The following is a 15428-nucleotide window of genomic DNA, read 5'->3' on the forward strand; positions in this document are numbered from 1 at the left end:
TTTGCGAGCACATATAACGGGCTTCAGGCAAGCTCGGGTAGTCCGCACCGTCCTCCCCTCTTTCTTTCACCCTGTCCAGAGGTTATATTCGACCAGGATGCCTCGCTCAGCAGAGACCGCGAGTTTCAGGGTAACACTCAGCCACTTTATGCTGTAGGTTCGGTCTGATTCGCCGTTTGTATGTAGTTCAATCATACCATGCTACGTGTGAAAGACGCTCAGGTCTCGCTCAAGTTCTACACCGAGGTATGTGCTTCTAGACTGTCGTGGAGATGCAGGATACGCTAACGGTGATGGGCGACCAGGTTCTCGGCATGGAGCTCGCAGACAGTATGTCTAGATTGCCCATGTGCGCGGAACGTCAATCTCGAACGTTGACGTGCTTCACCTCCAGAGGCCGAGTTTGAGACCTTCACTCTCTACTTCCTCGTCTACAATGAGGGGGACCAGGTCACCAACCATGAGACTCGTTTCGCTCGCGAGGGTGTGCTCGAGCTGACGCACAACCATGGCACCGAGTCCGACCCCAATTTCAAGGGCTATGCCAACGGTAATTCCGATCCTGGTCGTGGCTTCGGTCACATTGCCATCACGGTCGACGACATTCAGACGGCTTGTGACCGCTTTGAAAAGCTTGGTGTAAAGTTTCAGAAACGCCTTCAGGATGGCAGGATGAGGCACATTGCCTTCATCCTGGATCCCGATGGGTACGTGTGGTTCGCTTTTCCTGGCTGACTTTTCGACCGATGACGTCCTCTCATAGCTACTGGATTGAGATTGTCCCTAACCATCTCCCGAAGATCTAAAGCTTGAGGTGCAAATATGGCCAATGAGAAGTTGTATGATAGGGAACACGAGTATGTATTCAGTCAATGGAACAATGATTTCGTATGTTGTCTGGATGGCGCCTTGCAAACTTCACGCACCATGAACATCCATAGTATCCCACCGATAACCTTGCAGATGGTCTACATGACGGAGTGGACGGGCGTCCGGAGGGAGAGTTCCAACGTCTGAAGGAATAGTTATTTCCGCCCACGCTGTCATGTGAAGTGAGTGAACACACTTCCCAAGGATCAGGACGTCTTCTCGGATCTGATAAGAGCGCGTCTCTGTCCCCACTAGTAATGGATCCGTGGTTCAGCCGTCAAGCTTGTTCGGTCCGTATGAGGCATCTGTAGGCCCTCCTGCGAACCGTGGTGACCTCTTCACCAAGGGACAGCTGTATAATACGGTGTCCGGTCGAATTGTCCTTGTGCAACCCATGATGTTTATACAGCCTTTTCACACCAGTTGATCGATTTCTATCGTGCTAGTTAACGTCGGTCGTATCGTGCATTAGCCCACGCGGGTAAGTCGTCCAGTATGCCAGTGGGCGGAGACGGTAATGTGTCGGATTGATCCTTCATTAGACATCCTGTAGATATATCCCATGACTGACAGAAATCTCGAGTGTGCTGTCTTAGTCATGATCCATACCTCGTCGCCTCGCACTTCTTTCTTGGATGCTAGGAGATCTGGCATATGCCGCCAGAGAGCTATTCCAGTCAGTAGTCACGCGTCACGTACATGTAGGGGGTTGATTCCTACTCCGGGGGGAGAGTACCGATTGTCTGTCGAGCCTTCCCTCTGCACTCTGAATGTTGCAGCCGTTGCGGACCAATCGCGGACAGTGGAAGTAGACTCGATCGACGAAAGCCAGCGATCTCTCCGATCAGATAAAATCACGCCAAATTTCTGCGCGACGTCCGTGACTTCCGTGTTCGCAACCGTCCTCCGCTCGTCCTGATTTGAAAGTGCCATATATATTATGCCCCGCAGCTCTAAAACAGAAGGTTGTGTATGTGAAGTTGGCAACTTCTCGACCAAGCGCAGAAGTAATATAGTTGGAACCTTGCAATGATGTAGTTCGATTCACACGATGATCCGCGTCAAGGATCCTACAGTTGTCCATCAAATTCTACACGGAGGTGTGTCTGAGAACTGTGCATACTGATCGTGATCATGAAGTCTGACATTTGCTGTCAAAACCACCGTGTTGCGATCGACTAATTACAACCGACGGTGCAAATCTTGGGTATGGATTTGCTTTCTCGTACGTTTCGCACATGTCGATATTCTTACTCTTCCATCTCGCTTGCATCCGAGAGCGCAAAAATTGTTGCTGTCACATCCTAAGCATCCTAAGAAGTGACAGTGCTTTCTTGGCGAGCAGACTACAAATTCGAATCTCTTACGCTCTACTTCAAGTAGAGCGTCCTGGCATTTGACCACTCCGGAGGAAAAGATAAGGACTCACGCTTCGACCGTGAAGGTCAGCTTTCCCCTTGTTTAATTTCCTTCTACCACAGCCATGACTCAGTATGTTTTCAGGTGTCCTTGAGCTGACTCACAACCACGGGACGGAGTCGGATGCCTCGTTCTCAGGTTATGCGTCGGGAAACTCGGACCTGGAAAGGGATTTGGCCACATCACGATCACGGTCCCGGACGTTGAAAACGCGTGTGGCTGCTTCGAGAAGCTTGGAGTGCCGTTCAAGAAAAAGCTAACGGACGGGAAGATGCGCGATCTCGCGTTCATACTGGATCCGGCGGATGGGTATGGATACATCGTCTTTCAGGTGAATATTTGTGTTGACTGCGTATTGTGTGCAGGTATTGGATTGAGATCGTTCCTCCTCGGCTCATTCTTGGTTCAGGTGACCAGTGACGCCACACAAGTTACCTGAGACAGTAAATATTGCAGTCAGAACTTTGGGCAACACGCAATGTAGGCGGAGTCATCCCGAAACAAATCCTTTCAGTTCCACCAACTCAAATAGTAGTGACCTCATGTGATCATTCAAATAGTCACTCTGTGTGATGGAAGGGCTATTCGAAACATTCCCATTCAGTGTGAGTCATAATAACCCCTGGTCCACAATGGTACAACATACTACGGACATCCATGGTATCCGCAACGTTGCTACTTCTGAATTAGGCACTTATTGCATGTCGAATGCACGACTCTTCCAACCCTTTCTCCTTCTTTCTACTCCTTCCCTGATAGCTCCCCGCTCTCGCGCCTCTTCAACTTCTTCCCGCACCTTAGCCGTCTGTTCCATGATGCTCTCCACTGTTCCGTTCGTGCACTCCACAGCTCCCTGCAATTCGCCCATCGCCTCTCTTGTGATATCAACGGCACCATACTCGCTTGCCCTCGGGCCATCAACAGGACCACCCTTCCCAGGAAGGATCTGCGGACCGATCCCTACTGCCAACGCACTCTCATCTGGGGTGGGTGGGTTCGACAATGAAGGGAAGGGCTGCGTGACCGTGGTGCGAATCATGCCCTGGAGGGTCGCCCTTGTGTGACTCTCAACGAGAGCAGCAGTCTGGGACTCGTCTTCCGTGCTCGAATCCGAGTCGTCGGAGGCGGTATCATCTTCGCCCGATACACCCGCTCTGGCATGCAGCAGAAATGCCTCCCAATAGTCCTCGTATGAGACTTCACCGCTTGGCTCCAACTCATCGTTCAATCCCTCTGCAGTCCGCTGCACACCTGCGAGGAAACGCCCTAGTGCTTCGAGCAGCGTCCTGATCTGCTGTGCAAGAATATGCCCGGCGATGGCCCGTACGAGGGGTCCGGATAGCGGTTGGACAATGAACTTATTCAACAACCAATGCTTGCTCCGATATATCGCGAATTGCAAACCCGGCACGTCCACGCTGACGTCTGTTACGCGGAACAGACTCTCCGCACAGTTGCCTTCACTGGCACTTCCATCGGCATCCTCGCCTGTCTGCAGGTCGAGTTCCACATCAACCGTCAAGCCTTCGCCTTGTTCGTTCTGTCGGCCAACATCTACGCTGAGCAATCCTTGGTCTTCATACCCGAGCATCCCGTGCCACCTCTCGTAGTGCACATAATAGCCGATATTGCGGGCGGACACACGCAAACCGTTAACGTGCACTCTCGTTCTCGTGTACGTCTGCACGCCGCCCGCTGAATATCCAACTTGCGAATTACCGGCATCCACCAAGGCAGCCCGCTTGGTGACATCCACCTGAAGTTCGCTATAATTTTCGACGCGGATGCGGTCTGGAATCAGTGATGCCGAAACACCCGTCCCGGGGGTGAGTAGCGAAGTGTCGATGACTACGTCCAAATTCCCGCTCTTATACTCCACGCGTGGCATTGGTATGGCTTTGATTGCGCGGAGAATCTGAGGGATTAGCCAAACAAGGACGTCGCGTTGGGTCCGGCGCCACCACCTTCGATTTATCCTCTGAGCCTGTGCAGGTGCCTCGTTAGTGGTGGCAGAGCTGAATAGTGCAATATCGCCAGTAAGCGTGTCCAGAGATCGCAAGAGACGGCGGGATGTCCGGTCAGACGCCATCGCGGAGGTAAATGCGTCCATCTCGTGGACCAAATCTCGGACATGTCTCACCCACTCCGCATTCTGTTCGGAGGCCTTGTCCATAAGTGCTCTGCCACGGTCATATAGCGTCTCAATATCCCGTCGCCCCTCGGGAGAAGCGGCAAATCGTGCCCTGGCTAGCGCATGGTCAAGCCACTCTCCCACACTCGTAAGATAGGCTTGAAGCTCCCGTCGACTGTCTGTATCTGTGGATGCTGCTGCTTCTAGTGGGATGTTGATGACATCGGACGTGACCGTCTGTAGGGCGTTCAGGAGAGCATCAAGTGAATGACCCGAAGCCAGTCGTTCAAGGATGGTCACAAGATTTGAGAGGGCATCAGACAGCGGGGGTTCGGCCCACACAACGGGCACAACAGTGGGTAATCGGGCTCCTGAGAGGTCAGAGACACTTGTGCTCAATTTACTGGAATATTTACGCAGGAGGAGTAGCACCGTTCGGAGAGCCTGCCGGTAAGCTGATACTCTACTGGCGCGAAGCATGGACTAGAACATCACGCAATGTGAGATCGATACCGAAGGTCGTGAGACTACGCGCACCTCTTGGAGTCTAGAGACGATAGCTTCCTTCGCTAGCTCCGAAGTTCCATTGTCTTGCGTTTCGTCATCGTGTTTCGTCATCATCACACCAAATCCAGCTACGAAGTCTTCGCTGGATTCTGTCGCCTTTCTCCTTAGATCTCCAACAGCATTACTTCCAGGACGTATAACGCCCTCCATCTCCGCTGAAACGTCTTCCACGCGGGACGCGGGACGCCCAACGTGGGCTACAGTGTCTGTAACCATCTCACGCAAAGCAGCCAGTGCATCTGATAAAAGAGTGTTGAATGTCGAGGAAGTTATGAGCACCCGAGCCAGCACGACGAGCGATCGAAGCAGTTCGACGGTATTCGTCGTCAACTCAGCCTGTGAGGGTAGCTGCTTGGCTATCTGGAGATTTGAGATCTAGAACTTAGAATGTAAGGATTCTTACGCACCCGTGGTGTCCATATCCATTGCACTACCGTTAGCGTCAACAGCAACGCCGGCCTGCATTTGACTAGAGTCGACCTTCCTACTGTGGTACAACAGATGTTGGACAACATCATCGCCTGTCCAAATATCAGCATATATAGAACAACAGGAGAATATTTGCTTACTGTTCTTCTCCATCCCTATTTGCAGAGCCGCATCGAGAACCTCTCTGACATCTGTCACAACCTTCCTTCCGCTCTCACTAAGGGCACCATATCCAGTATCAACATGGTTAACGTTGAGTATGTCCGCATTGAGCAAGGCTTGCAGAGTGTCGCTCAGCTGGGTTTGAGTAGGCAGCTTGCCCGCTTTCAAGGCACCAAGGATGTCAGCAACGCGGTCGAACTGGGATAGCGGTGGAGGGCCAGGATCGACATCAACCTCTCGAGAGTAGTGTTTGGGTAGCAGAGGTTCGCGTTCTGGGGAACGCCTCCTGCGACAGCACGACAGGCAGATACCCATAACCTGATGAGTTGTAGCCACCTGTGACCTATCTGAGGAACGAGGATATACCTCCTGTGAAATGACTGAGGTCTATAGCTTGCTCCGAATCATTCACACTGGTTCTTTAACTGTATAGCCGGCCTGAGAAGGAGAAGGAATGCCGACTCTACTCATACGGCCAGACTCGTAATCCTGCTGAAACCTGTCTCGACATTCAAAGTCACTGCAGTGGGTCTGATGCTCCTTACCTGAGACAAACACAGCTCAGAAAGTGAGATGGCGCGGGCTCACTGTTCGTTTAATCTCGAGAACGTAGTACAAGGAAAAGAACATTATTGTAGGGAACAGGCTTATGGGCGCTTACAGTGCGTCATAGACGCGTCCGGATCACGTGCGAATGTACTTGACGCAAGTCGAGGATGAACTCCTTGGCATGCTACAGTGCTGAGGATGATACGAAGGACATAGAGCTTTGAATAATACATACATATTTCTAGTGAAGAGGTAAGTAGACTGTGGTATAGGGATAATATTTTCGACGAAATATAACATATGGAGTCGTACCTCGTCGCATGCCGACGAGCACTAAACATCGAACTTGAAGTCCTGTTCCGAATCCAGCCCACCGATAGCGAATTCCAAGACCATACTATCCTTCGGCACCTCAGCCGCCGCCGCCACTATGGTCCTGCTCGTAAACGGACCAAGTGCGCGCAGACGAGTAGAGTTGGGAAGGGGTTTCGACGTACTAGTAGCCGTCGTAGTAGCGTACACAGACGATTTCCCTTTTGCAGCAGCTGCAGACGGTTTCCGCGCCGTGCTTGCAGCCCGCAGAGTGACTCCTGTTGTGGGATTCGTAGTGGTACCAGTGGTAGTCGCATAAACCGAACCTTTCCGTCTGGGAGCGGCCGTGGAGACTAACGATGGTACTCTGGTTCGAGCAACCTTGCTGGGGAGTGTGTTCGCGGATGTACTTGCGGTACGTGTTGCGGAACTTGTCGCTGAACCCGTCGCGGCCGACACCGTGAGTCTCGAAGATGCGCAGGTGGACATCGTCGTTGTCGGGCGTGTGGATGGTACAGGGCGAGGTGCAGGGACAACGCGGGATGCTGCAGCAACACGAGAGGCCGATGGACGCATTGTGGACTTGCTCATCACCGTGACCTGGAAGTCGTTGGAAGTCTTGATGCCGAAGATACTGTCATCCTCTGGGCACATCGTAAATTGTGACTCAAGAGGTGTATCAAATACGCACCGAGCTCAGGCAGCTGAAGGTAGTTCCATATAGAGGGAGACGATGAAAACCCACTGCTGACCAACAGTTCTTGAGTGTCGATCATAGTATCGATATCAGCCGCGTAGAAGTGGTCCGCGGAGTCGTCGACTGGACATGAATGCGCAAGTTCAAAAAGTTGTCGGCCAGCGACTTTGTAGTCGGGCATATCAAAAGGAGGCTCGTACGGAACATCTGTGACCGCACTGTCAGACAGTGCACCGACCCGTGTGGGCCGCTGAACTCACCTATCGCACTTGGTGGCATGTACTCGATCTCATCATAGTCATCTTCATGCACTGTCTCCTTCTCCTCAGCCCCCACTTGCACATCCATACTGACATCTCCATCACTGACATCCCAATGGTTCCCTTGCGTCACCGGAGTCTCGAAACTATGTTTCGCGCTCCCACTCCGAGGTGTGCGCAGGCTCTTGCGAGTCGATGACGGACGCAAGACGCCACGTGGTGTACAAGCAGGTGCGGGGTCGAGCAAAGAGAGCTTTGCGAGTTTTGCGGTCTGCGGGGCCGGGGTTTTGAACGGCACGGCATTCGCCAAACGGTTCGGGAGCGGTGTCTTATCGAAGAGTGGCCGGGGAACGGTAACAATAGGTTTTCCATCCTTGACGGCCTTTAGTCCTTCTGTGAAAGTGCAGTATGAGCAAGAGATACGTTACTCGTCTGAGATGAATACAGACGAACGGCTGGCCGGTGAGGCGTCTGAACCAACTTTCCCTTTCCGTTCACCGTCGTAGCACCGTGGTGACCAAGGTTTTCCTGCAATGTATTCCGGCCTTTCAATGCCCTTCCCGGAGTTTTTGTGTGCGGCGGATAGCGCGGAACCTCATCGTGAAGTGCAAGCGGGCGTGCGCCAAGCATTTTCTTGACAGAACGAGGGGAATCTGAATTGACGGAAATAGCAATACACAGATCAAATGTTCAGACAATGCTCAGGAATAGTAAGAGTAAAGCTGGACAGCTCTAGCCTGAAGGAACAGTGCTATGAAGGAGTTGAACTAGCGTGACGCGTGACAAGGATCGGGTACTCAATCACGTGATCGTTACTTCCTAGTTTACGCGCGTCGGTGGCGCGCGAACTTTTCCCCCTCGATAGGACTAGAGTCATCTGTTAAAGTTCTTCCTTTCTCCATATGCATACAGAATTCTCTGAAATACGGCTCACCTTGCAACAAGTATGTTTTTGAATGAATGGTGACCGAACACTGCGTCTTTCTAGCTCACCCCATGATTTACTAAGCATAACGAACTTCGCGTTTCACCTGAACAGATGGACTGGGTTGGCAGGGACTTGCTCGTCCAACAAGCTCGTCCTGGTGACCCGACCCTGCAGAGGACCTCGTAAAAATTCCACCGCATGTGCTCATCTAAGCCCGAGGACGAATAGCTCGGCCGCCATAAGCAAGTCAGAAGGCCGCGATAACGCGATGGTGGCGAGGTTTAGCACTCAGACTAAGCACTTTTCACTTTGCACTTTTCTTGCCAAGAAGATTGGCAGTTCCGCATGCCGTTTCGTGTACTTGGATGCTCCAGTCATCGATGTTGGACTGACAAGCTACAGAGGACAAAGTACCGACCGCGAGTCGATGCTGAAGGTGAGTAGAAGAAGCACAAAATGTAGTAATCGGAATCGATCCACTTTCATATTGGCGCGGCAGTGCAGCGTCACGAAACTTTAGAGGTGAGATCCAAATATTTGCTTACACGTAAACTGTAACCCGATGGGCGGACGGCACACGCCGGCGGGGCCCATCCTTCGGCTGTCATGATGAACATGCTGCGATGCAAAAATGAATACGCACGATGGGATCTACTGATGGAAAATTGTGTGAACACACGCAAACCTAAACATATTCTCGAGGTGGCAGCCAGCCCACTTCGTGGCCATGTCTCTCTTCCAGATGGTAAAACCCGCTTACCCCCCGCCCAGCCTGACAGGATATGTTCATGTGCACTTACAATGAGGGATGATAGAGAACCTACTTCAGATTCGAAGGCAACCTCGCGCGTAAGAGTGCGATTTGGACGCGGGAAACGAAGATCAGAAGCAGGGGGACCGGCTCGAACCTAGCCAGATATGTACTCCAAATATGACTAGTCTGTCGATGAGCTCACGACAGCCCTGCATGACTCCAAAGGCCAATATGAATACGAGCCAGGGTTCTTGTCGCTCTTTCTCGTTGCGTTTTCATCTTCACGATACATACAACACCTGCCGCATTCGTCGAGACAGAACAATATGTCCGCTCAACCAGACTTCTCGGCTCTGTGGGAGTTCGGAGTTCATGAATTGAACTACTTGCTGGACCAGTACCACGAGCCTGCCGGCGAATGCAATGAGCCTGGTATTTACAACTACTACGAGGCAAGTACAATAATCTGCGGAATCTGCGGCTCACGTTGCGCAGAGGGTATCAAAGAAGCGGATCATGACAGGCTCTAACTGCCGCGTTTAACTTTTGCAGAATCACGCAGACTCCACATTACTGCAATCCTATCTCGCCGCCCCTGCGTACATCAATCAGTACGATTCCTACAGCGGCGTGTACGGCCCTTTCCATGAGTCCCTCAGTCTTCCCTGCCAGCCCCTGCGACCTGACTACCCACGACATACTCCCGAGTTGTACCAGGAGGCTCTGGGTGGCGACGATGCTACTTCGTACACGCCAGAACCTCCGACTCCCGGCACGATCGACGCCACAGCCTCCTCGCTCCCTGCACAGCTTGTGAATCTCCCACTTTACGAGCCCGAGGAAGTCCTTAATGTCAGAAGATCTTCCTACTATGAGCCGTTCAACAAGTCCGAAGTAGTGATCTACAACGACGCCGTGCCCGCTGTCGAGACATTCAACTACCATGCCTGTGCAAAACAAAGAAGAAGCAGGCATGAGCTTGCAGCAGCGACCCGCCAACTGGAGGAGCCTCAGACGTACAAGGTCAGTACCCGCCTCCCTCTGCTTTGCAGAGAGCATAGCTGATAAAATGTGTACAGCACGAAGCTACGGATAGTTATCTGGCACAACCATGTACTCAACTCATTTTTCCAGACGGAGCGCAGTCGATCTCCGCGGAACCAGCCGCGCTTGAGCTCGAGATTCCTCCGTTTATCATCCCGTCGCAACCTCGGAGAGTAGAAGTAACCCCAACGAAGCAAGAACAATATGACACTCTGCTGCCAACAAACGCACCCAAGCCTCTTCGCGCACCGAAATCGCGCGCGGCACCTGTCACCGTGGAGTTACCATACCCTACGCAAGCCAGTACGTTCAACCCGAGGCATTTTTTTCCTAAAAACTCACTCGCATCGATCTAGGTATCGTCACACCGTCGCAGAGCGCGCAGCCGGATACAATAAATCCATCTCTCCTGCTGACCGAGGCCGCGTGCGGGCTAGGGAAGGTGATGTACTCACCTTTTTCAATGCAGCCCATGTCGGCGTCGCTGTACGGACCGGTACCGTCGGGTGTTCCCCGCGTGAAGAAGCGGTTCAAGCGCGGTACCGCGGTCGCGTGTCTGTTCTGTCGCAAGAGAAAGATCGCGTGTGGAGGATCGGTGCAGGGTAGCAGCGACAAGACATGTATGTGAGTACGCATCCTTCGTGCTACGTGGGGCCTCGCATCGCCGGAATGAGATTAGGAAGGGGGTTGTGCATGGAACTTGGTCTATCATCGGGTCCCATTGCTCGCTTTTATGTGCAACTGCGCGGATCTCCGCTTGCGCATTCCACGGCCACGGTGGATGGCGACATGGATGATAAACGATGATCAATCTTAATCAATTGTCGTCGATGTTGACAGCCTTTCTTCCTCCTATATCTGGCATGATCACTGATCATGCTCTTGTTCGCCCAGCCAATGCTCGCGCCGCAACCAGAAGTGTGAATACCCACCGTCTGCGGACTGCAGCTACATGTTCAGGGAGGTTCCAGACGACTCTGGCCGCATGATCCATATCATGCCTGAAGATGGGGCCTGAGCTTAGCAAGTGCCCCAAGCTAGCGCTGACTTCCACACAACTTTTGTGTGTTCCGTGCTTCACAGCACATGTGGTATAGAGTTAAGGTTCTGTGTCCGTCCTTCGCCGTCTTGTTGTCTGGCTCGTGCATGCCTATCGCGCTTTCATATGCATCCCATGCTCTTCATTTGTCGGACCCAAAGCACTCCCGTGCTCACATAATTGCATGATGTCGTTGAGTAAACATTATTCACTCCTGTTCCCGCTTTCGTCACGTTTTCGTTGTTATCTTTGATACACACAATGTCATGAGTAATTATACTTGGCGGCCTTGTCAACGCACGCAGACAATGAGTAGAAACTTGGAAGAAGTCATATTCAAAACACAAGGCTCTACCGATGACATGCATAGAGTAACATATAGCTGTGGGAATGCTTGAGCCATGCACGGCTCATGCATGTTCAAGCAATTGGTAAGACGAAAGACGTAAGCGAGCTATCAAGAAATGAATGAGAGGTTAGATCACCTACACGGAGATTCCAGACGAAAACATCATAATGAGAAATCAAGCAGATATACCATCAAAGATCACCTATATTCGCTTCGGCCTCACCCCCTCCGCACACCCTTCTGCGGAGTAGCGGTGAGACGAGTCGACCTTCTCGGAGCTTCATCATCCAGCGCACGCACTCCATTTCTCTTCGACGGGGTGGCCGGTACTCGTCCTCCAGCCCCTTTGCCGCGCCGTGGACGCACGGTGGGACCGCCGCGTTCAGTCCCGCGCACCTTCTTCCTCCCAGTGACAGGCGGCGGGACTTCCTCTTCTTCCTCCTCCTCTTCCTCCCGCATCGGCGTGAGTGACGCGTTGAAGTCGAGGCTTCCAGCTTTGCGTTTGCGCACAGGCGTGTTGTCCTCCTCGCCGTCCGAGTGCACAAACACTCTCTGCTGGTCTTCCTCGGCAGCGAGGACCTGCGAACGCCGCTGCAGCGGCGCACCGCGCAAGCCTTCGCGGCCGGTCTGGCTGGAGGGGTACGCCCCAGGCATGTTTCCGATATTAGAGGCCTGCGAGCCCAGAACAGGTGGGTCCGCAGCATCCTCCATGGATGCGTCCAGGATCATGCTCTCGGAGTGCTGAGAACTCATCGAGGCCTCAGGTAGGAGGTTGCTCGGTCCGGGTTGCACTCCTGCCTGCGCCTGCGCAGTGAGCCCCCGTGCGCGAGCCTGGCCGGCGAGCCAGGGGTGCATGCGGGCAGCGGTGAGTGACATGCGCTGCTCCGGACGCACTTCGAGGAGTTTCCGGATGAAGTCCTCAGCTAGTCGTAGGGCATCGGCATAAGTACTGTGACGAGTAAGAGATCAGAAGAGGCCGTACCTTCGGCGCTTACACCCTTGCCGTGGAGCATCTGCCAGTCGATCACCCGGGTCCTGATGCGATGCCTAATATCGACTCCAGCATCTTCCCCGAGGAACGCGTTGGCAGCTGTAAGCCTGGGACGAAGTATGAACATCAATGATCGGTGAAACAAAGCAATCACTTACATTGAGAAAACGATCACGCCGACACTCCAGCTGTCGACAAGGGCGGAATAACCCTCGTTGTCTTCTTGCTGCACGACTTCGGGGGCTAGATAGCATGGGGTACCACACATTGTCTATTCCAAAAAAGTCAATGACTATCGTTCAACCTGAGAGCGTCGAGATGGAAAGAAAACACATACACGAAGCATCGTGCAACTGTCAATCGCCTTCGCAAGACCGAAGTCCGCCACTTTGACGACAGGAGGTGTATCGCTCGTGAGAAGCACATTTTCCGGCTTGAGATCGCGATGAGCAATGCCTCTGTTGTGAATATACTACCAAAGAGAACAGTCAGATCTCGAAGAGGCGAACAAGAAGAACGACATACAGCCAGCGCGTCGCAAATCTGGTACGTGATATGCTGTGCCTCAGGTTCGCCTGGACGAAGGTTCAGTGGAGACTGTATGAGATGTAGAACTGTACTCTTACTCAAACCGTCTCTGGCCAAGATGTAATCCAACAAATCCCCGCCGCTGACGAATTCCAGGACGATATCTGCAACCCAGCCGAACGTCATGAGAGATTACTACACGAACAGATATGAAGACATATAGCACGCACTGATGTTGGATTCCTCAAAGAAAACCTCCTTCAGCTGGCAGATGTTTTCATGGCTCAGCGACTCCAGAATACTGATCTCGCGCACGAGCTTGGCATGCTCCGAGTTGTGGGGATCGGCCTGATCTTTCGACAACAGCTTGTTCGATTGAATTATCTTCACAGCGTACCACTTCCCGTTGTCGCGGTTCATCGCCTTCATGACGGTGGCGAAGGAGCCCTTGCCCAATTCTGCGTGAAGCTGATAATGGGCGTACAGACCTTCCAATGGTGGACCGCCTGCTAGGTGCCGATAAACGAACCCTATACGACCAGACGCGTCAGTTCATGAAAAAGCATCAGATGGACCAAACCAATGCAAGAATCTGCTCTCGCAAAGGCCACCATCACGTCACGCAGATTGAACACGTAATACAAAAACACGTCTACAGCACCGAGCATCACCCATGCTAAAAGTACCACTTACGATAATCCTCGAGACCGCCGTTGGCTGGTTGCGGCGAAGATGTGCCGAAAGCGACTTCGTTGCCTTCCTTCAGAATCCAGTGTTTGCCCTTCCCAATTCTCTCACCGTTGATCTGAAACGTAAGCATTAGGGAATGGATTGCGTTTAGACGCAAAAAATTAGCTCACGAAGGTGCCATTGCTGGACAGGTCATGAACCGTAACAGCTGCGTCCCTTGAATCTTTGCCGTCCCATGAGATCTTGCAATGATAATTGCCTGGATGAAAGACGCGTCAGGACTGGATAGACGCGTTCAAACGTCGAGACACGCGCGCATCAAACTTACTGATCTTCATGCCCGGGAGGACAACGTCGTTCAGGTGGGCCTCACGGTTTCTGCCAATGGTGTAGGTCAACTTCATCTTGTGGAAGTCGACGCGGTACAAGTTGGGATTGCACGGGAGGAGATATCCCCAGAGGTGCGCGTCCATAGCGTCATCGTCGTGCTGAGAAGGGTCCACCTGTTGCGTCGACTGGGTGGGCTGTTCGGTGGCCTGGCTCTCGTCCTCTCCGTCAGTGACCATCGCATCAGGTCGGGGATCGGTTGGTGGCTGCATCATCTTGGGTTTGGGATCGGTGTCGAGGGTGAACAAGGGTCGACTGAACGAATCTAGGTTATTGAGCTGGCTTTTATAGAGAGGCTGAGCTGGGTATCTGTGCCACCAAGAGTGATCCTCTCGTGTCAAGACAATGGTTCCGTAGGCAAAGCGTGAGTGAAATATCAACTATCGTGCCAAGAATGAAAAGCGTAAGCAGTGGCGGTCTTCGAAGCAACCCTTAAACCGGTAACTAGACTGGATTCTTGATCTGACCTGCCTTGCAGAGGATTCCGTCGGCCGTTGTGGCCGTTGGCTTGTCTGTGGCGGGAGTTGCAGTCGAACTTCGAGGCAACACCTCGTTATCGGAGTTTGAACTTCACCCAATCCCCTCCTGGAACAATCGTTGTAACCTTTTGCTTGAACGAACGTTGAGTCTTGACGACGGTCATTTCAACAAAGCTCCTGTGTCACTTCCTGCGTGCATATCCTTGGCACAGAAAGCACGAACAACTTTGTGTTACCGCTTCGAAGCTAACGGAATTTCATAATTAATATTGATGACCTTGTGCGTTTCTCGGCGACGATCCATGCAATTCGATTCTTCGCCGTGGGTCCTAATTTCTCAAGGATGAATTCGTATCTCCGTGGATGTGGCTTATAATATTCAATGGTCGTGATGCAATTCCACTTGTGCCTTGTGGTGCCCATCCGCGATGCTCGTTCAATGTGGCGCGAAATTGTAAAGCCACCGGTTCTTCCGCATGGTCGTCGAAGAGGTGATTTCTCCTTACCGATAGGGAAAGATAAGGTCTCGTCGCTCTCGAATACATTTGTGTTCATCTACCGAAACAACAGAAATGCAATAAAGGACGTGGTCATGGTCTCCCTGAAGTGCAATCTCTGCAATATTTTTGCTGCTGGTCTTCAGCGTCAGTTCAATGCGCACAACTGTCGAACTTGGCGTACGTTTTCCAAGTAACAGCGTCACAAAATGGCAAGAGGTTTCGCGGATCTTCTATTGCTGGCACCCGCGGGTCCCATGCGATTGGGATTTGGAGGCGTGCCCTGTAGGATAGTTTTCAAAGGTGGCCCTGTTGTTCGCCTTCTAGTGAAGAGCGACTTACTGCG

The 15428-nt window shown here is 52.3% G+C and overlaps 5 protein-coding genes across 5 annotated transcripts; 2 read left to right on the top strand and 3 right to left on the bottom strand.

The window, feature by feature from the left end:
• Nucleotides 1-97: 97 nt before the first annotated feature.
• On the top strand, nucleotides 98-806 carry SCP_0302530 (Lactoylglutathione lyase; the record flags this gene model as incomplete). Its single annotated transcript, XM_027755650.1, has 5 exons — nucleotides 98-130; nucleotides 187-246; nucleotides 306-330; nucleotides 395-707; nucleotides 764-806. The coding sequence occupies 5 exons, from the start codon at nucleotides 98-100 to the stop codon at nucleotides 804-806; spliced, it is 474 nt and encodes a 157-aa protein (XP_027611451.1).
• Nucleotides 807-2983: 2177 nt separating this feature from the next.
• Nucleotides 2984-5893, bottom strand: SCP_0302540 (hypothetical protein; the record flags this gene model as incomplete). Its single annotated transcript, XM_027755651.1, has 4 exons — nucleotides 2984-4903; nucleotides 4958-5343; nucleotides 5395-5508; nucleotides 5557-5893. The coding sequence occupies 4 exons, from the start codon at nucleotides 5891-5893 to the stop codon at nucleotides 2984-2986; spliced, it is 2757 nt and encodes a 918-aa protein (XP_027611452.1).
• Nucleotides 5894-6460: 567 nt separating this feature from the next.
• Nucleotides 6461-8026, bottom strand: SCP_0302550 (predicted protein; the record flags this gene model as incomplete). Its single annotated transcript, XM_027755652.1, has 4 exons — nucleotides 6461-7083; nucleotides 7131-7343; nucleotides 7397-7789; nucleotides 7846-8026. The coding sequence occupies 4 exons, from the start codon at nucleotides 8024-8026 to the stop codon at nucleotides 6461-6463; spliced, it is 1410 nt and encodes a 469-aa protein (XP_027611453.1).
• A 1378-nt stretch (nucleotides 8027-9404) lies between these two features.
• SCP_0302560 (hypothetical protein) lies at nucleotides 9405-11140 on the top strand (the record flags this gene model as incomplete). The annotated part of the gene is made up of 5 exons (XM_027755653.1): nucleotides 9405-9530; nucleotides 9631-10101; nucleotides 10158-10425; nucleotides 10479-10746; nucleotides 11017-11140. 5 exons carry the CDS (start codon nucleotides 9405-9407, stop codon nucleotides 11138-11140), a joined length of 1257 nt encoding a protein of 418 aa, XP_027611454.1.
• Nucleotides 11141-11729: 589 nt separating this feature from the next.
• SCP_0302570 (Serine/threonine-protein kinase cds1) lies at nucleotides 11730-14321 on the bottom strand (the record flags this gene model as incomplete). The annotated part of the gene is made up of 10 exons (XM_027755654.1): nucleotides 11730-12433; nucleotides 12493-12608; nucleotides 12660-12772; nucleotides 12839-12973; nucleotides 13027-13076; nucleotides 13128-13193; nucleotides 13260-13559; nucleotides 13723-13834; nucleotides 13890-13978; nucleotides 14048-14321. The coding sequence occupies 10 exons, from the start codon at nucleotides 14319-14321 to the stop codon at nucleotides 11730-11732; spliced, it is 1959 nt and encodes a 652-aa protein (XP_027611455.1).
• Nucleotides 14322-15428: the final 1107 nt, after the last annotated feature.

Source organism: Sparassis crispa (assembly GCF_003851025.1).
Source record: "Sparassis crispa DNA, contig_000002F, whole genome shotgun sequence".
NCBI classification, from domain to species: domain Eukaryota; kingdom Fungi; phylum Basidiomycota; class Agaricomycetes; order Polyporales; family Sparassidaceae; genus Sparassis; species Sparassis crispa.